The sequence below is a fragment of the Myotis lucifugus genome, unplaced genomic scaffold (assembly GCF_000147115.1).
Source record: "Myotis lucifugus unplaced genomic scaffold, Myoluc2.0 scaffold_151, whole genome shotgun sequence".
In the NCBI taxonomy this organism is placed as follows: Eukaryota; Metazoa; Chordata; class Mammalia; order Chiroptera; family Vespertilionidae; genus Myotis; species Myotis lucifugus.
In genome coordinates, this window is record NW_005871199.1 from 2,037,989 (window position 1) to 2,062,301 (window position 24,313).

At 48.9% G+C, this 24,313-nt stretch overlaps 1 protein-coding gene and 2 long non-coding RNA genes across 14 annotated transcripts in view; 2 read left to right on the forward strand and 1 right to left on the reverse strand.

The window, feature by feature from the left end:
* Positions 1–90: 90 nt before the first annotated feature.
* The window catches only part of PI4KB (phosphatidylinositol 4-kinase beta), a 25,806-nt gene continuing 1,583 nt past the window's right edge, over positions 91–24,313 (reverse strand). The window contains exons 2-15 of one of the 12 annotated variants that reach the window (XM_014461324.2): positions 23,392–23,638; positions 19,748–19,846; positions 17,769–18,705; positions 13,079–13,123; positions 10,488–10,715; positions 9,456–9,683; positions 7,421–7,530; positions 6,758–6,862; positions 6,416–6,539; positions 5,099–5,364; positions 2,253–2,385; positions 1,877–1,997; positions 1,260–1,322; positions 93–933 (exon numbers count right to left, since the gene is read on the reverse strand). In XM_014461324.2, coding sequence (XP_014316810.1) covers positions 752–933; positions 1,260–1,322; positions 1,877–1,997; positions 2,253–2,385; positions 5,099–5,364; positions 6,416–6,539; positions 6,758–6,862; positions 7,421–7,530; positions 9,456–9,683; positions 10,488–10,715; positions 13,079–13,123; positions 17,769–18,677 — 2,514 coding nt within the window. In that variant the 5' untranslated portion in view covers positions 18,678–18,705; positions 19,748–19,846; positions 23,392–23,638 and the 3' untranslated portion in view covers positions 93–751. Of the gene's footprint in view, positions 934–1,259; positions 1,323–1,876; positions 1,998–2,149; positions 2,386–5,098; positions 5,365–6,415; positions 6,540–6,757; positions 6,863–7,420; positions 7,531–9,455; positions 9,684–10,487; positions 10,716–13,078; positions 13,124–17,768; positions 18,706–19,747; positions 19,847–23,391; positions 23,639–24,313 lie in introns of those variants that run through there. The other 11 variants (XM_006095259.3, XM_023759281.1, XM_014461326.2 and 8 more) reach the window with 11 other exon arrangements.
* On the forward strand, positions 5,347–7,660 carry LOC111827320. The gene is made up of 2 exons (XR_002830835.1): positions 5,347–5,481; positions 6,422–7,660. It is a non-coding gene; the product is annotated as an uncharacterized LOC111827320 (long non-coding RNA).
* Positions 18,620–19,667, forward strand: LOC106698236. The gene is made up of 2 exons (XR_001349509.2): positions 18,620–18,758; positions 19,255–19,667. It is a non-coding gene; the product is annotated as an uncharacterized LOC106698236 (long non-coding RNA).

Consider the following 24,313-nt stretch of genomic DNA (forward strand, 5'->3'; position numbering starts at 1 on the left):
AAAAAGCAGTCTTCCTCCACCTTGTTCTGTGTGGTACATCTATTCGCTTACATTCACCCCCACTCCCCAAATAATACAACTCAGAAATGACACATGGCTAACTAAGGACTTTATTTCAAACAAAAATTAAAAAATTGAGAGCTATTTCCCTGGATGTGGGAAGGGATCAGGGCAAGGAATTCCCTGTGGCTAGGCCAGTTCCCTCTGTAGGGGAGGGCTTGTGATCACCCTTCTGGTCTCTGTGGTGGGGACTCAGCAAGGGCAGGACCCTGTGCCAGAGCCCACCTGCCCAGGGGACCTCAGGCTAGGAGTCAGTCCCTGGGAGGAACAGTCAGGCAGCAGCATGGCCAAAGGCGAACCACAGGATCAAATTGTAAGTACCAAGAACCCACTCTTCCCCTTCCTGGGACCTAGAACAGATTAAGAAGATGGCCTGTGGAAAGAACCTCTTGGACCCTGGCGAGAAGAAAGGCCCAGTGCCCTCACATTTGTCACCTCTCTCCTCTGGGGGGCAGTGAGTCCTGGAGTCCCTCAGGTGGTAATACTGACACCGCAGGGGGCAGGGAAGCCCCAGCAAGCCTGGACCCCACAGCTGGCTCTCCCCTGGCAAGCTCTCCAGTCACCACATGATCCTTTGTATTTCTTGCCTTCCATTTCCCGTGGGTGGGTGGGTGGGTGGGGTTTCCTGGTTTGGGGTTTCTCCCAGGGAGGGTCCCCTGAATGCCCCACCGCGCTGGGGCCTGAGAGGGTGTCACATGATGCCGTTGGTGAGGTACTGGAAGCCATCGTAGAGCTTGGTGGTGATGGACCGCATGCTGCCGTCCACCATCTGCTCCACCAGCAGCTGCAGTTGCTCCTCGGTCATGCTCATGTGGAACCTCTCCTTGAGGTTTCGGATGGTGCTGGAGCCGTGGAAGCAAGGGAGCTGAGAACCTGGGGGGCAGGAAGGGCAGAGGGTCATGGGCGGAAAGGAGGGAGGGCCAGTGGTAACAGCCACAGCAAGACCTTAGAGACCCCTGAGCACGTGGATGCAATTCTGCTCGCACCCATCCTCATGCCACGCTCCAAAACCCCTCTCTAGGTGAGGGCATGAGGGTAGAGGAGGGCAGGGGCCCAACACCACATCTCCCCCAGTAATAGCTGAGTGGGCAGAGTCTTAGGACCCAGAGGAAGGCTGGGAAAAGGTCCTGGGGAATGGGCCCTGAGCTGGGCACTTATCTGGTTTGCAGGGCTCTGCCTATGCTACGTCTGACACTCACAGATGACCTGGGCCACCGTCGTCATGGGGCCAGACAGGGGTGCTCCTGAGCAACGGCGACAACCTGTGGGGTGGGGTGGGGAGGAGGAGGAGGAGGAGGAGGAGGAGGAGACTGGCTGCTCAGAATGGGTGTATACTGCACCCCTAAGGAGTGGGGTTAGGACAAGGGCCCAGAAGGCTGGGAGTGAAGGGACAAAAGACTAGATGACACAGTGAGGACAGGACAGTGAGGATGGATAACAGGTGAGGAACCACTCAACTCAGAGCAGGAGGGATGAGTATCAGGACAAAGAAGGGGCCTGAGGACAGGGCAATTGGAGGTCAAAGCCCAGCGGGGAGGAAAGTGGTGACTGGAAACACCTGAGCTGGTGAAGAGCTGAGTGGTGGGAGGGACCAAGAGGCTGGAGCTGAGACTGTTCTCTCCGAGGAGGCAGTTTCTGGGGCCTCCACCCGTCCATCCCCAGGACCTAGCTCTGTCAGGAGGCATGTCCCGAAGGAGAAACGGCGCTGGGTCAGAGCTGGGAACCCCTGCCCGCCTGGTGTGAGGCAGAATGTACTTCCTAGAAATTCCATGCTGGGCACAGCCCTGCCCCCACCCCTGCCTCGCCCCAGCCCCACCTTGCTGCATGATCTCCACGATCTGCACCACCTTGTCCATGTGTTTCCGAGCAGCAATCAGCCCCTGCAGCATCAGCATCTTGTAGTAGTTGAACATGTCACCATCCAGGCCGCCCATGACCTGTGAGGGGAGGAGAAAGTTGTGGGTATAAGGGCTCAGCGTACCCCCAGCCAGAACTCCCTCCATTAGGGCAAACATGCCAAACCCCACTACTTCCCAACTCTCTCAGCAGGCAGGAAGCCTCCCAGGACACCAGCCTCACCCTGACTTACTGCCATTTCTGTTCTGTTTGTCCGTAATTTGAGGGGAGCCCACTAGCTCCCCCTCCCATGACAGAGAAAGAACACAGTGAGGCACCTCTCCTTCCTGACTCACGTCCACAAACTCTGTGGTCAGCTTAAAGGCTGACGTCTCAAAGCCCAGGTTTCGGGGAGAGCTGGACAGGATGAAACCGAAGTCAATGTGGATGATGTGGCCCTCTGCGTCCAAAAGGATGTTCCCATTGTGTCTGAGGAGAGCAAAGGAGAGGAAGAGGCAGTATAAGTCAGTGTGAGGTGGCAGCCTCAAGCTGAAACACTGGCCACATGACACTGGGCGGGGAAGTCCCCTGCCATGTTTCCTGCTGCCTGTAACTCAGTCCAACCTCCTGCGACCTAAAGCAGCAACAGAAACGGGAAATCGGGCACGGAAGCTGCTAACAGGCTGTGGGGTCTGAAATCGCTTTTATTGACAACTTAATAGTTTAAGATTGTAATTCTATCACCCAAACTGATCCCAACCTAGTAGAAAACCCAGAAGCAAGGGAAGAAAGCCTCTGAGGCTCCCACCAGCTGTCACAGGCCAAGCAGTTGGCTCAGGGGCCTCAGTCAGAACCTTTTTACCTGTGAGCCCCACCAGAAGGGAGTGGCAGGCTGGGAAGAGTTTAAATGTAAAATAATGTGGGGGCTTCAAGGGTGAGTTCTAACTACCTGATAAGTCATCCCAGTAAGAAATGATGAGCCAGCTGCAGGAAGAAGAGAGTAAAGATGAGTCCAGGTCTGTGACCCCGACATGAATAACCAGCAGGAGGAGGAACAATGAACATGCTAAGCATGTGAGGCCTGGCCCATTCAGGATAACCAGCCTCAGTGTCAACAGAGGCTTTGTTAGGCTGAGCTCCAGGTCTGAGGCCACCTTCTCCGGGGTTGGTCTGAGTGGCCAAAACGGAGGGACAGAAAGAGAGCCAGTCCCACCTGAGTCCTTTCTACTCTGGGAAGCACTACAAATTTAGCCACAAAGGCACACTCTTAAGCGCCAAAAAGATTCTCACTGTCTTAGCCCCACCTCTCATTTTACAGGTGAGGAAACACCTCGAGAGAAGGTCCCGAGCAGTGAGGGGCTCTCTAACAGCGGGAGATAGCTGGGTCCGCATTCTGAAGCAGTTAAAGATCCTAACCTTCCACTGCGGAGCCCTGGGCAGTGTTGCCAGTTCCTTCCACTGGCTGATTCCATTCAGGGCTTGACTACATCTATTCTTTTTTGAGTTACTATTAAAGGTTTCTCAGCTGCCTGTTCCCCTCTCCCCCTTTTTTAAAGGATGAACTCTGACCTTCCAAATATCTTCCTGAAGGAAAGCCACAGGCCTGACCAGCACCTGCTTCCCTGCCCCCATTTATTCAAACCTGCGGCTCAGTTCTAGGCTGTGCCCTCGATTCAAAACCCTGACTCTTAGGGACAGTCTAAAGTTACTAATGTTGTGGCCCCACCCCATAACAAAGAAGCAGAATTTCCGGAGGATGAGGCCCAGAAATCAGGATTTTAAAAAGATTCCCAGGTGATTCTAATGTGCAGCTAAGGTTGAGAACCACTGGTCTAAAGCTGGTAAACAAATTCCTTATAAACAATTACATGTTCCTTCAGCCCTCAAATGTAAAGCCTCCACGGGACTCATTTGTAGGGCTGACCAGATGGAGTGAGCGCAGGTTCTGAAAGCTCTGACCGCCAGTCCCCTCATAGGAAACACCTGTCTGACAGTGTTTTCAGCTGGTTTCAATAAAGCACGTCAGACCGAGCATGCACTTACTAGTAATAGATGCTAGCTTTCTGACAAGCTGCTCTGCTGGCTAGATCCTGAAGTGCTACCATGTGCGGGAGCTCTGAAAGCTCAGGCCACTGTATTTCTGCCTTCCTAGGGCAGCTGCCCATGCCCGGGAGGTGCAACTCACAGGAGCATTCAGGATGCAGACCCTGAGTCACGTCTGGGTGGAATTATTTTTGTACGCTGTGTTCACCTATGTGGGAAGCTGGGCTTCAGAACGGTCATGTGATATTGGAAATGGCAGCTCTGGGGAAAGCAATAAATACTTAAACGTTTTGAAAATTGTATGTTGGAATAAAAGGAGATTTCAGGGTTGGGAGTTTCAACTCTGTCTCCACCATGCCTCTCATATCTATCTTTTCCTTTCTGCTCTCAGTCACCACCACCTCCCTCGGGTCAGGACTCATTACCTCCTGCTTTGTTGCTTAAAGGCCTAACTGGACCCAACCTCACTCAGTGCCACAGGGTGCACTCAGTAAACAAAGACTGGGTCATGTCATTCCTCACCTGCCAAGTACAATCCCTCAGCCTCACTGTGCAGGTGCTTCTAGTCTGGCCTCTGCTCACCTGTCTGACATTGCTGCCTACTATTCTGCCAGGCCGCAGAGCCCAAACTTTTCTTAAAATTTATAATTTTTGTTATTTATTGATTCTAGAGAGAGAAGAGGGAGAGAAAGGGGGTGGGGAGAGAGAGGATTCATTGGTTGATTCTTGTATATGCTCTGACTGGGGATCGAACCCACAACCTTGGAGTATTGGGACAACACTCTAACCAACTGAGCTCCCCGGTCAGAGCCAGGAGCCCAAGTGCTACTCACACTGACTTATTCCTCTGGAACTCTGTGTCCTTCCCCCACAGCTTCCTCTGCCCTCGTTCTTCTTCATCCTTTAAGAGCCTGCTCATTCAAACCCTTGCTTCTCCCCATAAATCCTTCATATCTCGCTCCTTTACCCTAGTACTTGTCAGTCTGTCTCTTTGGCTTAATGGCACGTGAACATGTCTGTCTCTGCTTAAAACATGTTGTTTGTCTCATCTTTTACGTCTCGGCAGTGGAAGGTGGTGGTGAGTATACGAAAACTACACGTGAAGGGACAGAGATAACCCTGGAAAAAAGGTTAGGATGAGGGTCAGGAATTTACCTACCTGTCCTTGACTTGCAGCAGGTAGCAGACCAAGCAGTAGCCAGCGCAACTTTGCACGAAATTGCGCTGGGCACTGAGGAATGCCTCAGTGGTGTAACTGCCATGCTCCTGAAGGAAGTAATCGAGCAAGGAGAGCTGTGACTGTTTCTTCACCTGGTGGATGGACACAGCGTTGACCACTGGTTCAATCATGCCACTGTCAGCCGAAATCACAAGAATCTTGTATGGCTTGATCCACAGCGGCACTCGCTCCTGTTCCCAAATGGACTGTGAGGAGACACAGGACCATCATCTTTCATTCAAGTTGGGGGAGGGGCGAAAAGCCCTCTATCCCTAACCTTGGATAGTTCCCAGCCCTGGTGGCCTTGGATTCTAGTCCATCAAGTGAGTAAAACCCACTGAGGACCAGGGAGTTTTTAAAGAAAATCCAGGTTCTGACAAGACACAGGGAGGTATATGGCGAAAGGCAACTCATGGGTAGATAGTCCCCAGAAGGCAGAACAGGAAACCACCCAAGCAGCGAGAGTGGGAGCTATTAATTCAAATTCAAGGAACAGGGAAAAGGATTTAGGTCCACAGAAAGCTTTTCGAGAAAATGAAAATATTTGTATAAAGAACTGGATTAAACAGGTGAAGCTGCTGGCAGGTGACCAACCCAGAGGCTCAGGGGACTGACATCTCAGCACACTGCAACCCATTTACGAAGACCAGATGGGAATTTTTATTTATTCATTTTATTGAATTTATTGGTTAATAAAATTATATAGGTTTTCTTTAAAAACTCCCTTATCCTCAATGGGTTTTACTCACTTGATGGACTGAAAGGCCACCAAGTCTGGGACAATGGTTTATAAAATTATATAGGTTTCAGGTGTAATTCCGTAATATATCAACTGTATATTGTACTGTGTGTTCACACCCAAAGTCAAGTCTCCTTCCATCATAATTTATCCCCCTTTAACCTCTTCTACCTCCGCCCATCCCTCTTTCTCTCTGGCAATCACCATACTGCTGCCTGTGGCTATGAGTTTTTCACTTGGGAGTTTCTGACTAAAGGACAAAGCCAGCACCCTGAAGTTCGGGAATCAGAACGGGTGCAAATCACAAAAGGGCCACAAGAGGTTGCTGTGGAGCTGTGTTCTGTGGCTATACTTGCATGGGGAGTAAAATAGGGAAGAAAGCACCAGCTTTAGTTTAATCTACATCCAGTTTAGACCTGAGCAGGAAGCTGTCCTCAGCAGAGTTCCTTTGAACAACCTGTGTGGTCCCCTCAGGTGGGCTGCAGTGAGCTGAGTCCCCTTCCTTCTCCCTGTCTTACCTGCAGCTGTTTCAGCACCTGGAAGGCCAGCAGCTCCTGCCGAAGATCATCCCCGCACTTGACAATGACTGACAGGAGCCGCCAATTGGGGAGATGGCCATAGGGAGAGCCCTCTCTGATCCGCCTGCATAAAGAGAAGCAAAAGGTGTCAAGAGGTGATGACAGAGACACAGCTTCTACCAAAAATCCAAATCCAACTCCCCACAAGGCAAGGACTGGGGCTGCCTGGGGGCATGATGGATTTGGGGGGAGCCCAGTGGACACTGGGATGGTGCAGTGAGTTCCTGCAGTTGTCTCCAAGCTTTGAGAGGTCTAGAGACACCTGCCTCCCACCCAACTCACCGCACTTTCTCCTGCCAGGGCTCTTTGAGAGCAACTGCAGAAGGGTCTTCTGGGTCTCGTTTGAAGGCTGTGGGGGTGTGAGCCAGCTGCTCCGAAAGGCGCCGTCTAGCAGGAAGAAATGGTATCATTTGCTTGGAGGAGTTACCCCAGAGCCTCATGTCCCTGTCTGTGGCAGCACTGCCTGCACTATTTCCTTGATTCTAGGCACAGAGAGAAACCTGGGCTGAGAGACTCGTGGAGGACACATGCCACTGATACCTTTTTGCTAACCTGATGGTTTGGAATCATGATGATCACCAGGCCCTCCCATTCCTCTACCAAGATTCTGGTTCAAAACAGCTGTGGCTCCAGCATCTGCATTTTCAACAAGATCTCTACCGATTCTGACATGTGAATCCTTGGACCCACTCTGAGAAACGCTGCTTTAATTCCTCCCTCTGCTGCTTTCATCTCTTTGGAGTCCTTTTAACATTTAATTTCTTTCTGTAGTAGCCTAGTAATTTCTCCACCTGCCCCTTCACTGCCTCAAGTTTGGTGGCCTCAGAACAAGGACAGAGTAAAGAGAGAGGAAAGGGAAAGACACAGGCTGACAGAAGAGGAGAAAGAGACAGGCAGAGCCTTAAAGAGGGATGAAAAATGAGAGGCAGTGTGGTCTGGCCATACCGGATGTCCCCTGCTGCAATGAACACAGGCTCCTTGCTCTCCTGGCTGGTGATGCTGTCCACAGAGAACTGGGAGATGTTGTCACAGCTGTTGGTGTGCACTTCAGGGAGCTGGGGAGAGCAGGGGATGGTAGGTCAGAAGCACTAGGCACAGGTCTCGCTTCTTTCACCTCCTCCACAGATCACCTGGAGTGTTTTCTATCTGCAGATTATGATCATCCCCCTCTTCCTAAGTCTGCTCTTTTTTTTTTTTTTTTTTTTTAAATATATTTTATTGATTTTTTACAGAGAGGAAGGGAGAGAGATAGAGAGTCACAGTGGTGTTTCTCAAACATCTGAATGCTACTAAAACCATATTCCCATATGGAACCATCAATCTGGATTAAAATTACTGGGAATGGATCTGGAAATCTGAATTTTTTTTTTAATCCTCACTCAAGGACCTGCTTAGAGAGAGGAAGGAAGAGAGAGAGAGGGACAGGGAGAGAAAGAGAGTAGCATTGATGTGAGAGAGAAACATCGATTCCATGTGTGTTCTGATTAGGGATTGAACCCGCAACCCAGGTGTGTGCCCTGACTGGAAATAGAACCTGCAACCTTTTTTGTATACAGGATGATGCTCCAACCAACTGAGCCATTCCAATCAGGCTGGAAGTCTGAATTTTTAACAAATTCTCTAGAAGACTCCCAGCACACTCAAGTTTGCAAACCACTGCTATGACCATCACAGAAGGCAGAACTTTTTTTTTTTAATTGATTTCAGAGAGAGGAAGGGAGAGGTAGAGGGATAGAAACATCAGTGATGAGAGAGAATCATCAATCAGCTGTCTCCTGCACGCCCCTATTGGAGATCAAGCCCACAACCCTACCCCTACTGGGAATCAAATTGTGACCTCCTAATTCATGGGTGGATGCTCAACTGCTGAGTCACACCGGCCAAGCAGAACTTTCAGTCTTATACTGAGAGCTCCCAAGGCCAGGGATGCATTTACTATTCTCCCTTAAGGTCCAGAACAGACTCTCTCCATACTAGGGTCCAGGACCATTTCTTCAATCTAATCTCCCCTTCTCCCTCTAACTATCAAGTCCCTTCCTTTCTTTTTTCCTTTGTACCAGAGCATTTGTCCTCAACTCCATTCATCACTTGTTGTACAATCTGTGTCCAATCTCCTCAACTGGACTGTAAGCTCAAGGACAGTCTGTCTTTCCCCAAAGTTGTGTCACAACCCTACATAAAATCCTTCCCTGGCTCCGTACAACCCCAGAATAAAGTGTAAGTTTCTTCCCACAGCTTACAGGATCCTGCCTCCAATCTGGCCCATGCTGGCCTCTCTAGCCTCATACAAAATTTCTTCCAGGTCCTAAGACGAGCCAAGCTCTCTCGTCTTCCAGTCATTGCATGTGCTAACCCCTCCGCCTGAATAGGTAATTCAAACCCATCTTTAGGCCTCAACTGAGATATTACTTCCTTGAGGAAATCTTTTGAGGTGTGTCCAACCCCAAGTCTGGAGTAAGTGCTACCCCCACCATCAAGGGCTCTCATAATTCCCCATCCTCTCCAGCATAACCTGGATCACACCACACTCCTGGCCAGTCTTCTACTCTCTCGTTAGGTCAGAAGCTCCTTGCAGGCAGGGGCCAGGTCTTGTTCACTAGCACACGGCACTCAGGGCTGGCACAAAGAAGGCCCTCCATAAACAGTTCTTCAGTGAGTGGACGAATGTATAATTTACCATTCTCTGCTTTTCTAAAACAAGTTTATATAGCAGGTGTTCAATAAATATTTTGATTAAATTTCTCTCTCTTTCCTCACCTTAGAAGTTCCTCCTTACATTTAACCTACATTCCTGCTGGAAAATGAGCTCTACCTGAATCTATTCCAGACTAGAGCTGTTCAGAGCTTTCCCCTTTCATACCCAACACTACCTGCCCCTCATTTGTGCGCCTGCCTCAGGGTGTTGTCTTGTCTCAAATGCACCAGAAGCTCCTGGAGAATAGGTGTTGTGCCCCAGTATTACCTCTGTGAGTTCCCTCACCTCCACCTGCAGCTCGCCTATGTCGTCCACGGACCAGGCCTCATCATCGTTGTCATAGTTGGGCACAGTACTAAAGCTGCCTGCCCGCTGCTCATGGGTGATACCGCATTCGGGCAGGTTCTCTACGGACCGTGTGCTCCGGATTCGGTTCTCAGGGATCCGGGCAGGGACATTGGTGGTGTCGAAGTTTTCACATTCAAGGACTTCCACATAGATCAGGTAGGGAGCCTGGGAGAAAGTGAGAACAGTATTTGCAATTCACCTGCACCACTGTCCCCCAAATCGCAACTCTGTTAACACAGTTCTTCCTGCTGCCCCTCCTAGCTTCAACCCGCAATCATCAGTCCCCTGACACTATGAATGCCATATTGGGGAGGAACTTGTCCTATGAACACCTATATAAAGAATTTGGGTGAGAGAGTGCACCCAAGTCTTCAAAATGGTTCAGCTGAGTTTCAAAATGTGTAGATGATGCAGTTGGGCAAACCATTCCAAACTATCAGTTACAACCCATCAGAGGCGTGGAAGCCTCTCGGGGCTTGTCCTAAAGACACAAAGACCGGGAAAGAGCGGGGCACTGTGTCAAGCAGGGCTCTATCTTCACTACTTCTAAAAGAAAAACCTGAACCTTTAATACTATTTCAACCAGCAGATAAACTTAGCAAATTCTCTCCAATGTGAATAAGGCATAATCTCTCCTTCTCCTTGCCCACTCTGTTCAGAAAAAGTCTTAGACACAAAATATTTCTCTATTCTTATGTTGCTATATCTGGAAAGCCAATGAGTTACAGAGGGCTACAGAGAGGTGGAGAGTGACTCTCCTGAGACATGGCAAGAGGTGAGCTGGAGAGACCAGGCCTCTGTGTTCCAGAGAAACAAAGCCCAAGCAGGGAACAAGGCCTCAGAATCACACCCACGAGTAAAGTTAAGGTGGACACGTGCACACGAACCAGGAAGGAGTCTAGGATGCTGGTCGGGCATCTCTAGGCATAGACACAAACCCTGAACAACCATGAAGTGGAGCCCACCTACCTTGTCCTTGGAGTTGAGGACAACAGCCTGGGTGTGGGGCACGCGGACCACGTGGTGGTCAAAGCCAGCAGTGGGCAGCCAGACTCGGGCAGGGAGCTTATGGTTAAGCAGGGAGAGCTCTGAGATCAGCCGCTGTGTTTTCTGCTCCTTAGTGGGGAGCGTGGCCAACCGCTTGCCGATCGCCATCAAGGACTTGATGAATTCTCGCTCAGGAGCTAGTCTGACAGGCTATAGAGGGATGGGGTGAAGTAAAAGACGGTAAAGAAACCATAGCAAAAAGTGGCCCTCCCACTCAGTCACTCCTGGCCGTGCAGGCCAGGGATCTGTCTGGAGAACCCCAGGGAAGGAGCTACCTCTCAGCCTAGTAGATTCCACCCACCCCTGGCAAACTGAGTTGGGAACAGGTAAAAGAGCCAGCACATTCCTTTCCACAAGCTGTTGACTGAGGGTAAAGGAGTGTGAATCAGGTCTCTGGGATGCACTCCTCTCTGGACCCGAGTTCCTCAGGAACTGTCCCAAGGCTTCAAGATGGGTGGGGGTTACGGGACTCCAGAGCGAAGAGCTGCTTATACCTAAAGTGCTTCACCCACCTTGAGAATGAGGGTGTCCCTCTCCCCACCTGGATCCCTGGCAGAGCCTCAGCCCACAAGGCTAGGGAGGGGAGCTCCAAGTCAATAGCTCCCCTTTCAAAGGCGGACTCACTCCATTCAAATGACTTCTGTTGCTTTACATGGCATCCCCGCCCACCCCACGATTTCTTACAGGAGGTCAATGCGCATGCAGGGGATGAGAAGAGGATGAGCAGACTTGGGATTAGGGGATGATCAATGTGGAAAGAAAAAGCAGATGGAGGGAGACTGGTGTGGGCAGGTAGGTGGGGAAAGCAATAGCTCCCTTCACTCCTCAATGGCCCTGAAGGCCTGCCTCTTTTCTGTGATTCCTCCTTGGGTCCTCTTCCCCTACTTCTCAGGACCAGGGTCCCCAGATTTGCTCCCTGTTGTGAGCTTGGCTCCGCATGCGAGCACTTCAGTCATTCCCAGAAAGGGCAGTCAGTCTGGGGGGTGAGGTGGGGTGGACTAAGCTAGACATGAAGAGGGGCTCTCTTCCCTAAGTCCTCCTACCGTAAGGGCATTTTATCAAGTAGCCACCCAGCTCCCAACCTCGTCTCCCCTCAGCTAGATAAGAACAGTATCTCCTCTGTTCACAGAAACAGTATTTCACTCACCAGACTTTTCTCTCCCTCTCTGTGTCTTGCTTAGTTTCCTGATTGAGAATGTCTACCCTCACTCCCTCAAATGCAGAAAAGAGCTTCTTTTGAAAGCTGAGCAGGACCAGGCCCACCTCTGCACGTGTGCAGAGCCAGGTTCAAAGGAACAGCTCATCTCTCAGCCTCTGCCCCGCAAGGGGCTGGCTCTGGGGCCCCACATAATGCGACAGGGTGTCTGGATCAGTCACGAATGCTTTGTGAGGCAGGGTTGAAGAGAGATTCAGGAAGACAATAGAACGAGGCTTCTGTGGTCCCTGGAACTATTCCAGGGGCCTAACAGAGAAAGAGAAAGAAAGGAAGAAGACTTGCTTCTTCATTCATTCTGATCCCCTAGTGACCCACTCAGGTGGCAAATGGTCACTGTTCCAAGGATCCTCCACCCCGACCAATTCATAATCATTTCAGATTAAAGAGACAGAATTCCTTCCCAGCTTCAAACCAGCATTTGGGTTGGGGGCCCCTACGTCACATGAGCATGTTTGAAATGTGACCCCAGGCCTCCAAATACAGGCTCTGCCACGTGGGAGGAGATAGGAATCATGATTGAAAGGGGATCAGCACAGAACAGAGAAAACTGATTGGGTAGACAAATCAAAAACAAAATGTTTTAAAAAAAATCATCCAAACTCCCAGAGGGTCCAGCATTTCCTCTCACGTCTCTGCCCAGGAACAAGGTCCAAGACCCTGTAGGACCAGAAGGTCAGGAGTTATTCCAGAGGCAACAAGGAAGGAGAATAGTGATTAAGGAACATCCTGGGCAGGGAGCTGGGAAAGGGGAGAACTCAGACCTGGAAGAAATGTGGTTGAAGCTAAAAAGAAAAAGACTGAGGAGGTAAAACTTTCCTTCAGACCAAATCCTGTTTGCTTTTGGAATCAGCTCACCCAGCACAGGGCCTAGCATTTAGAAAACACTGAATAAATATTTGATGGTCTGATGGCAGAAGCCATGGGGAAAGGGTCCTGGGTGGGAAACAGGATCCTGGGGGTTTCTGCCAAGCAGTTGTTGGCATCAATCCAGGGGTAAATTCTACCTCTCTCCCAGCTGTTTGATCTAGAGACCCAGGAGCTGGGGGCTAAGTCACACTGCATCCCAGCTGTCCCTGGGAAAAGGATCACTGAGCTCCACTGAGCCTGGGCTCAGGGCACTGGCGACAGGCAGGGGACTCCTCCAGGCCTGGGAGGCCTGGGAAGGAGGAGCTGATCTCCCAGGAAGAAAAGGCACCTTTTCACGCCAGCCTTGGCCTGGGGACTTAGACCTGGGGACGGAGAGGAAATGCGGCCATGGGGGGAGCCTGCCACCCAGTCCCAGCCTGGCCCCACTTACGGAACTGAATGAGTTATCAATACTCTCGGTGCTGGAGGAGAGCTCCTGGGAAAGGGCCGAGGGCAAGGGGAGAAGAAAGGGGCAGGGAGGGAGGGGAGAGAGACAAAGGCAAAGAATTTAGGTCCAACTTGGATCATACCTGCTTCTCTTGTGTAGCTCTACCTTTCTGCTTTAATGAAAGAAAGTCAACCCAGAAATGCCACCGGCCCAGAGTTATGGCACTGAGGGAGATGCGGGAAGGCTAGCTCAGACCTGGGGTCAGAGGGTTGAAGAGACAATGGCCTCTGTTTTTCACTTTCTTCCCTTCCCTTCTTGCCTGCAGGAACTTTCCTCCCAGGACAAAACCCTAAAGCTGAGGTAACCCTGCTCTCAACCAAACCCTTCTCTGTGGAGGCCACACAGAGGGACTGAATTGAACAAGCTGCATGGCCCCTTACTGCCCACACTGGAAATCCTGTGTTCCTCTAGCTTCTTGGAAACATCAAGGAGGAAGCAGAAAAGCTAAACTTTTAGTGCCAGGTGTATCTCCTCTCTAATCAGCCTCAGTATCACCCTGGGAAGCCTCCTCCCAACCTTGAATTATGTGACAAGGGGTATCACAGACCCATGAGCATGAAACCTCTGGGCTAGATGCTGCTGGAGTAAAGGATGAATACCCTTCCTATCTACCAGACCTCCACAGGCTTGCTATCAGGCTATTTCACGTGACAACCAACTACAGTTTGCTGTTGTAAGTTGGGAGCGAGGTCCTGCCTTACTCCATCTGAGAAAGCGGAGCAGCTGAGCAGCAGCTGTCCTGGTCCCAGCCTAGGGTGTTTACCTAAACCTTGCCTGTCTTACTGGGATCCATGAGCAAAACAGGGGAAAGGGCCCAGCTCTCATTCAGTGGCTCTGCTACAGCTCATGCACAGGCCCATCCTGGGTTCTGTGCCACAAGCTCCCCCAAAGCAGGGAGAAGGGGCAATATTTGTGCACAACCTGCAGTTAGGGGAGGGCCCTGGACTTAAGAGACAAAGTCCTGGGAGCTCTCAGGGCAGAAGGGCAGTGGTCACTGAGCTTTTACTCTGCAATTAGCATTTCAAGCATCTACTTAATCCAATGCCATGGTATAATACGTTCTATTCTGGCTGGGGGTCCTGTAGTCAGGCCGTTCCTTGAAGAATCTGGGGAGAGAGGCACTGTGAGGGAGAAGCCAAGCCAAACACTCCCAAAGCAGGAGGTCTGAGGCAGTGAGGATACCGGTCTATTATGACTTAGTGGTTCAACTTCTACCCATGCACTGGTGGGGAAGTAATAGCAGGGAGGAGGATACTGGCTCCATGAACAACGATCCAGCTGATTCTCCCACAGACAGGCCCTGTCTGACTCATTAACAGCCTTGGGGGAAGGGAGGTATATCATGATCGACTCCTCTCTCCTACTCTGTACACTTGAGTCACTCATACTGAGTCAGCTCCAAGGAGAAAAGCTGCGTCCAAGAAGCTGATACCGCACCTTATCGGGCTGGAAGGCCCACTGGGGCTTTCAGTGTGACATGCAGCAGATTTCTCTGTACAAAGGTTGCAGTTCTGGAAAGACAAAGCTGATCCACTAGCGAGTCATTATGTGGGGCAGGGTGTGGGGTAGGACAAAACTCGGCCCCTCCCTATGCCAAATGATTTACCATTTGGTTATAAATGGGAAGGGAAACTGCCTAAGCCCAGTTCCCTGACTAGGCTGGTAACAACTGCTTGGAAGAGGTGGGCTTTGGGGACGGGCGAGGGGAGGAAGCAGTGCTAGAGTGCCGAGTGTCGGGGAGAGTGTCAAGGATCCCTCCTTGAAAGAAAACAGGAGTCTCTGTGAGATCAGTGCAGAAGAGAAGCAGCCTTCTCAGGCCTCACCCTCCAGAGCACCTCTCCTGCTGGCAGGAGCATAGGGTTAAACTCAGAACCTATGGGGAAAGCAAGGGATGGGAGCAGTCAGGTCTCCTTCTAGCAGCGGTTCTCAACCTGTGGGTCGCGACCCCTGAAAATACATCCTGCATATCAGATATTTACATTATGATTCATAACAGTAACAACATTACAGTTATGAAGTAGCAACGAAAATAATTTTATGGTTGGGTCACAACATGAGGAACTGTATTTAAAGGGCCAGAAGGTTGAGAAACACTGATCTAGAGTCTCTGTTCAGACCTTATATAGTTATGCGCCTAGTGTTAGTAAGCTGTGTACGGCTTCCGTATATGTAGGAAACAACTTTTCAAGAATCAGAAACTCCACCAAAAAACTGTTCAAACTAATAAATTCAGTAAAGATTCAGGATACAAAATCAAGAGTCACAAACTAAACAGTGCCCTAGATAATGGGGTCTCCATATTACTGTATAAGTTCCTGGAGAGAAAGACAGCATTTTATCTTCCATCCTCCACTGCCTCCAGCACAGGGCTTTACACAGTGTACAAGCTCAATAACTATTTGTTGAGTGAATAAATGTTGCACGACAGGGGAGAAGGAGAAGTATTGGTATTTGGGGGACAAAGGTCTTGATGACAGATGTATCCTCAAAATGCCAAAGGCATGTGGAGAGACCTCTGTGAAGATTCCAATGCTTAGACTCCTAGTGACATTCATGTTTATTCTCTCTCACTTTCACTCGCACATCTCCTGAGGAGCTGCAGTGGATTCGGTGTCTCATTCTGCCAGCATCAGATAACCTAGGAGGCTGGGATGTACTATCTCCTTCCTTTCCTAGATCTGGTGTTCCACCACAAAGAAGCCAGGCTGGGAAGAATGGCAGCTGGCGAGGCCACACGAGAGGACTTAGGCTCTCACAAAAGACCTGATCTCAGTGTGCTGCCCATAATCTCCCCTGAGCAGGGGTCAGATGCCAGGAAGAGGGACTAAGGATTAGCACAGAGGAAGAAAAGCCCTGAGGCTTCACCCTTTCTGATGCTAAGATGAGGACAAAACACATAGAGAAAAGGCAAGCCTGGCAAGAGGCACCTGGGGTTCACTTCCAAGTGCTCACACTCCTACTGCTACAGACTTGACCCCAAGAGGAAGAATCCCAAACCTTTTATGACCCTAGTCTCTCCAGATCTGGAAGATTCTTCTTGCTTTGTAACAGCCCCCTTTGTGGCCTTGGGCTTCCCTGCCAAGTACAACCAGAAATTAAAACGGTCCTTTTTAGTTGAGAACAGGTGGGCTCTGCCCATGCACGGATGTGGAAACCTAGATGGCTAAGGCCTCGGCTGTTCTTCCCCAAATGGACTCTGACAGCTGAAAACCCAGGAAAGCAGACGCTGAGAAATAACCAAGACAGGTCAGCTGAATGATTAGGAGGACCAGCTGTGATGTGAGGTCTAGTCTGACAGACACTAGTTGAGAGACCTTGGGCAAATCGTCTAGCCTCTCTGAGCCTGTTGACTCAATGGTAAAAAATAAAAAAAAATCTGTCTGCTAGGGTGGTTGTGAGGATTAAATGTACAATACTTCACATGATGCACATAGTAAGTGCTCAATAAATGTTAGCTCTTTTAGCCTGTTATTAAATGATCATAATAAAATACTGAGTTTCCAGAGAAAGCAAGCTCTATAGTCTCCTTCCTCCTGTGCTTTCCCTTTCCTAGTCACTATGACCTCCTTCTTGCTGAAAGAAGTCCCACTGTATCAAAACTGTGGGTGGGTTATGTGTCCCACAAAGGCAGATGCCAACACCATGGCTATATGCATTTCCCAACAACTGCAAATTCCTCATTCTTTTCTCCCTTCTTTTCTATGCTGGGCTGGTAGCCAGGATGGGAGCTAGGCTGGTGGTGAGTCAGAGGGGGGAACTGGGGCACCATTGTCTGGCTGGGATACCAGGTCACTGACACTTGGTTGTCCACTGGGCAACTTCCCCTGTATCTGTCCAGATGTGGAATGGAAGGTGAGTATAACCTACTGACGGGCTTATCTCTTCCCTGCTCTGCATCCTAAACGGACATCTACGACTGCTGTGGCTCAGTCTTCTTTCCAGACACTGGGTATGTCCGTGATTCACTCTATACCAAGATGGCTTCCTGCTTTCTTTGTGCTTCTCCTAAGTGATTTGGGAAAGTTCAACCAACATCCCTTCCCCTAAAAAAAGGCAGGTAGCAGGCATTCTGCAGATGCCTCAGTGACAGGGAATGAACCTTACCCTTATGAAAACAAAAAGCAGGATCTTCAGGGAGTGGGAGGAAGGGATTATGAAGAGGAGTGGTCAGGAGAATGAGGCTGAGGTTCATATCTCCCCTTCCCCAGCACACACAAAATTCACACATATAGTCCCTTCTCCTCCCCATGGTTGCTGCTCTGAGAGGTTCTGGTAGATATCCCAGGTCTCAAGTCAGGGTGGGAGGGTCTCTGCCACAGTTCTCAGAAGGTAAGGAGTTAATGGAATGGCAGTGCGGTTTAGTAAAAACAACATTGGCAGAGTCAGGTGTACCAGCCTTGCTTTTAGCTCTATGACCTGAGACAGGTCACTTTATCTCTCTGGGTCTCTGAGTTCTTCCTTTGTAAAATGAGGCAGCTGGAATACATGAATTCTAAGGTTTTTTTCCATTCTAACATTCCATGCTTTTATCAGTGAAATGAAACAGATGGAAGGAAAGAAAAGGACAGAGTGACCCTATGTCAGACATCCTGTCTCCATGCCACCTTGTCCCTGTCCCTCCCAGGGATTTTACCTCATCCTCATTCTCCACTTTGGGGTTGCTGGCTGTTCGTTTCAGGTTGCTGCTGAGACTTATACTGGCGGTGGCATCTGACTTAGAGCGCTGGTGAGTCCTTTTAGAGGGAGACAGCCCTGTGTCAGGGGCTGGGCTCAAGGAGGGCAGCTCCCTCTTTCGGTGAGCTGGCTTCAGCTCATCTGAGAGGATCAGCTTCCGTAGCTTGGTCCCACGGGAGTGTCGTTGAGTGGAAATGTGCATGTCTGAAGAGTAGGCCCCGAGCAACAGGGCACACTGTAGGGAAAAGTTAATGCTCTGGCGGCATCGGTGGACTATGTAGGGCTTGATGGCGTCACCTACGTCCTCATCCATGTGGATGTACATGTTAAGCAACTGGGGCAGATAGAAGTCCACGTCCTCATTGCGAAAGCAGAAGAGCCGATTGCCGATGTAGGCTTGCACTCCCGGCTCCTTGGAGTTATACAGGTATGAAATGGCCATGGAGATGTCAAATAGTTTTGACTCAAACAGTCTCAGCAGCCAAGACTGTTTGGCTGAGTTGTTCTGCCGCCGCCTTCTTGCTCCCTTGGCTGTGCCCGAGGCCACAGTGACCCCCATCTCATCTTCCTCCTCTCTTATCTGGGCAGGAGGATCGTCCAGGCAGCGGATCTCACTGTCCACACCATCCCCATTGACCACCTCCAGTGGAGAGCCTCTGCTAGAAACGGCCACGCCTCCATGCAAAAGCTTGACCTTCTCTAGCACCTCCTGGCAGGCCTTTTGGGCCACTTCGGGGTCAATCACTGATAGTTCCCCGACCCCCTCCGTGATGACGCTTAGCAAGGAGCCCCCGTTATTCCCTGATGGACCAGGAGTGGGCTCAGAAGTTGGCTTCAGGGTGGCAGGTTCCACTACCGTGTCTCCCATGGCCACAGCCAGACTTCGAGCTTCCAAGCTACAGGAGGGAAGAGGAGAAAAGAACAGAAAGGGAGACACATAAACATATAGGTTAGTGGTGCCATCCTCAGGTCTTCCCTTTGCCATGAAACCTTCCTAGGCACCTCTTCTCTTTCTGTCTATCTGGACTCCTTCAAAAACAGATGAAAAGTCATCTCCCGCCAAGAAGCTTTCCCTGACCACCTCCCCTCTGATCACGGCTTTCCCCTTCATTCCTTCTGAATTTACTTACTCAGCTTGGGCTCTGTTCCTAACTTGTATTTATAAAATGTTGCTTTATTATGTGTTCTGTTTATACAGGGTTACAAGTTCTTCAGCTAGGTTGAAAAGCAATTCTGGTCTTACTCCTTTTTCCCTATTCTATCTTTGTGCTCTTCCCACGTCTCTTTTTAAATGCCCGCCCATAACCGTTTTCTTTTCCTCTTTGAACTGCATTTCCTTACTCATTAACACTCCATACACAGGTCCTGGGTATCTCACCTTTATTTAGTATTAAAGTCTTGATGTATTTTTCTAGTTATTGATACATTTTTACCTTTCCTTTTAGAATCAAAGTTCCCGTGGAATAAGGGCAAGCAATACCAGGCCAAGCTTCATGTAGAAATAAATACCTCTAAAACAACTATCAACCACCCTGCTGAAGTCGTGCCATTTGTCTGACTTCATGATGTCACTTCCTCTTTCTCCAGGGCTGTGACAGCTAAAGCATAGCGGAAAGAGTCTGAACGTGGGGTCAAGTAGGCTGGAGTTAAAAAGTCTGCCATTATGAAATGTATGAACTTATGCAAGTCATGTGGCTTCTGAGTTTCCGTTTCCTCGACTGCAAAAATGGGAAAAACATATCTATACCTCACTGTTGCCACGCAGAATAATTAACTTCATGCATGTAAAAAGATCGAGCATAGTCCCTGGCACAAAGCAGCACTCAATAAATGCTAGCTGAATGCTAATTACTGAAAAGCTTAGTAAACAGTGTGTGTGAACCTGTGTGCGCGCACACGCATATACTGTTTATTATAAGGGAAGTGAATTACAGTTACCTCGTTGTTTGAAAATCTTCCAAAACATTTATGACAGCCCTCTGCTATCCCAACACTACTTTCCCCATTATCATATACACACTCCAAGAACTGGAGGGGCTGTGGAGAAAAAAAAAAAAAGGAAAAGAAATTAGGCTGGAACTCATGGGTCTAGAACATCTAAAGAACAGGGGGAATAGGAATTACACAACCAGGAATCTCTCTCTGGAGGGAGTCTTGGGAGGAATTTCAGCGAGAGAACACTGCTGACAAAAGCCATTGCCTTCCTAACATGATTCTCCAGAGGCTCACCAAATCCAGATCAGGAGAGTCAGTGCAGAACAGAAAGAAATTTCAAAGTAAGGACTGGGAGAGGCACGCTGTTAATGTCAGATTAACCCAGCTCAAGAGTATGACTGTAGTCAGCTCAGAGGCCTCCTCACAAAAATGCAGACAGAGTGAATCTAAAACATGCTCAAGGATATGGGCAACAGAAAGGCAGAGGCTGCTGTAGAGCTGGAGTGCAGGTAATTTACAACTAATAGTGGCATCACCTTTGACCCTAGTGAACCTGGGTGCAAATACTTTGTGGAGGTGGAAGGAGGCTCCAGATACAGATGCACTAGTCACTCTGGAAAGCCCCATTTTCCACTGCCCCTTCCTACACCTCTAACATGTGAAGAGTCAAGGTTACTTTCATCTGCCCAATATTATGCAGTCTCCCTCCCTGCCTCCCAGCAATCAGCATTAAAATCTCACGGGAAGGCAGAGAGGGAACTCTTCTGTTCTCAGAGACCACCAAAAAAGGCTACTTCAGTTTATTTTTCTCCCAACTCTGTCAAGTAAGAAGTTCACCTCCAAATTTAATATCCTGATGCAGTCTGAGTTTGTCATTGGTAAAATAAGTGGCAACTCTTTCACTATACTCTCCCCAAATTATGCAGTGCCTTCTGAGCAGTAGAACCAGCATGGCTGCCTGCATGGATCTGTCTCTACTCGCAACTACGGTTGCACAGGAATAATAATAAGAAAGCTTTAATCATCCCCTGCCACACCTCTATAGGGCATTCTGCACCAGAAGGTCATTCTAATTCAACTGGGACCACTACCTTTTAGGTCTACTTAGAAACTCACATGACAGCTTCAGTTGTTTTACGCAAACAGCCCTTTTGCTTCTCAATCTCTCTATGCTTGGCACATCTTTCCCCTTTTCTCTACTCCAGAGACTTTCAAGTCACCAACACCTCATAAGGTCCACTTTTCCAAACTTCCAAAGAAAATGAGGTTAAGACATTCTCCCACACACAGCGTCTCAGATCTCACTAGGAAATGCAGTAGTTGTCTGCTCCAATTGATCACAGTGGGGGTTATTACTGGCACCAGTAAAAGAGGTAAGGATAACATCATTTCTTTCACCCTGGGACTCAGCTAGGAATCCCCTATGACAGTATTCAGGGGACCTTCCCACTGAACAGAAACCCCATTTGGCAGCTCTTACTCCCCAAGGAACCAGATGATGTCAAGAGGTGCAGGAAAACCAGACTTCTCTCCTATAGAAGCAGCTCTGCACTGGAAACTGCCAAGCTGGGCCTCCCTCCTGGCCTCTCTGAGCCTGCATCCGAAGCAAACATGGGGGGAGGAAGTCCTGAAGGGAATGTAGGTTGTTTTTGTTAAATGTAGACTTTTAAAAATAGGAAAGGTGTTTTCTAAAATCTAAATCCAGACATGGTCCTCAATATCAATTCTTTCACTTTCAAATGCAAAGAAAAAACAGCATTGATAAGTAACCATTCTAAAGTGAAAGGACTAGAAAGTGAAAGGAAAAAGGAAGAAACGGGTCCTGCAATCAGCACCCTTCTCCTTACAAGACAGAGAATAAGTAAAAACTGAGAGAAGAAAACCCAAACCTTTCATATCAAAGGGCTCCCCTGGCTCTCAATGACATTCAGACGCAGGAGGCTCCACATGTTGCACTAGGTGCCTGATCTGGCCTTCCCATGAGACTGGAAGGGAATCGAAGAGGCCTCCCCTACCCCGCCTAGCAGCTGGCTTCTAGGAAAGGCGAGTGAACGGCTAAGTCTGGGCAATGTCGGGAATCCTCATCTGAGCATCAGAGGGTTTTTCAGAGCAGAGCAGCGGTAGAGGGCAGAGGGGTTACAGGCATGTGTTCTGTGTGACTGAGCATTTAAGTAAATGTCTCCAGAGGACCCTGGGGTGAGGGAGTGTTATCACTTAACTTGGCTTTCCACTTCTCTTCACCTCAAAAGATTCTATGCAAACAACCCTCCATTGGCCTCCATTAAAGGATTTACTGAACTGGTCTCTGCTAGGACAGGATGGTAAAGAGCCCTGAATCCATCCCCTCACCCAGTTCATCACCATTCCCTTCTTCAAATATGTTTCCATGGGCTAAATAAATATGAATTGGTTCAGAACAATCCCCATGTTTTTATATGTCCCTGTATTTTCATAGAATGGCCTTTAAAAGATCATCTGATTTCGTGCTCTGTCTCCAAACAGATAGGTGAGATCAACTTCCCTCCTCCTTTGAGATGGATCATATGAATTGGAAAAAGGGAAAGCAGAGCCAGTATCTTCATCCCACAAGATGGGTAGTTAAGAGAGCCTGTTAGAGTTAATGGAGCCCAGCCGGCGTGGCTCAGTGGATGAGCAACAACCTTTCTATTTCTATTTCTCTCTCTCTCTCCCTTCCTCCACCTCTAAAATCATTAAAAACATTTTTTAAAAAGTTAATGGAAAAGAGGGAGCATCTGATATCTTGCTCCCCAGTGTATGTCATCAGTTTGGCTCAAACTCATAAGAATTCTTTAAAAATTGTTAATGGAAAAGAAAGGGAGGTTCAAATATGTTATTTAAGGTTTCCTTAATAATGAAATTAAAAAATGACATAATCACTTCCTTAAATGAAAATGACATAATCATATAGACAAGAGGTATAAATCCTAGAGTTTAATCCTCTTTGTAACAACTAATAAATCAAGAAATAGAGACACAAGCATTTTATCTAATGCTCTGGCAATAACCTTCAGAAGTGAACATGAGCTAATTAAGAGGTTAACTCTAAAGGAGTAGAAGAGATGAATGGAAAGGGACTGTTGCTTTTCGTCATAAACTCTCATGTACCACTGGATTTGTTACCAAGTACACATATACCTTTAATAATGATTTTTTAAAAGGCTGCTCTTCAAAAGAGACTCCACATCACTCTAGGCTACCTGTTCTCCTGTTGAGAAGTTCCTTCTCATGTTTTAAGGTCTAATTCAAACCTTGCTTTAAGGAGGTCTCAGCTCATCTTTCCCCCTTGACCTCAATGATAGAGATGGGAGACTGAGTACTACTTTTTCCTTGTAGAAACGAAGGCCCAAGCAGTCAAGCAGGCTCAAGCCCTAATAGGAACCAGGTAAGTGGTTACTCAAAGCTCCAAGGGAGGTTGGCATCAGGAGAGAGGGCATTCTCAAGCTACCAGCAGGGGGGCAGGGAGGGCAGTGGTCTCAGGATAGTTAAGTCAATATTGAATCAGGCTGAGAACTCTCTCTGCAGTGCCATGGAGCTAGTCTAAGCAGATTCCAGCCAGACAGCCCAAGCCAGCTCCGGAGCCTCTGCTGAAACAGACAGACGACAAAGAAAGCAACCTGTACACTCACCTCTCTCTGAACTGATCCTCCCTGCTGCCAGCCCCACATGGGCTTGGACTAGGTTCTCTCTTATCTCATGCCAATTACTGAAAGGTTCCTCCCAAAGTTCTTCCCCAAATCAAAGAATCTCAATTTGCTGCTTTGGATGGCGTTCAGCAAATATGTTCTCATGCAGTGTGCACCCAGCTCTGAGAAGCGGGAAAACCAAGGAAATATGATTTCTCTCCGGAAGTGCTTCCAAGGAGTAAAGCTGCTCCTAAAAAAGGGAGGTAATGAGTAGACTGCACTCTGGCTAATGAGGAAAGACAAGGGAGAAGTGGGATGAGGTTGTGTGATGACTTTCAAACAGGCCTGGAGTCGGAAGATGAGTGGAACTTCACGTGTCCTCTTTGCTATCGCAGGCCGAGAGAGAGACACGGCATGCAAGGGGGCAACGAGCTTCCTACGTCCCAACTCACTCCAGTTCTCTTCTCCAGCTAGCGTCCTCAAAGGTCTTGGCCACAAACATACTTTCCACCTATGGAATCTGCACTTATGGATCAAGTTCAGGAGGACGAGCTCAGCAACTATTGCACCTGGGGGGGGGCGGGGGGGCGGGGGGCACGACAAGGTAGACCCGGAGCTTGTCTTCCAAACAGAGTTACTCCCGTGGATGTAGACTAGACCAAAGGAAAATTCTCCAGACAACTAAACCACTACTAATAACTTTTGTCGGAGAAACCCAGGATGCTTTGTAAAAAAAATAAACTGAGTCTATCCCCCGCCAACCCATATCCTGCTATTAGCCTATCACCGCACTGATGCCTATAGAGTGGGCCCGTTTCCCCAAAATGCCACTCGAGAGGCCAAGTAGGAAGTCACATGAACCCAGAAGTCCTGGTGCTGAAGGCACAAGCTCTTCCCATGGTTCCTGGGCTCCTCTTCCCAGTTA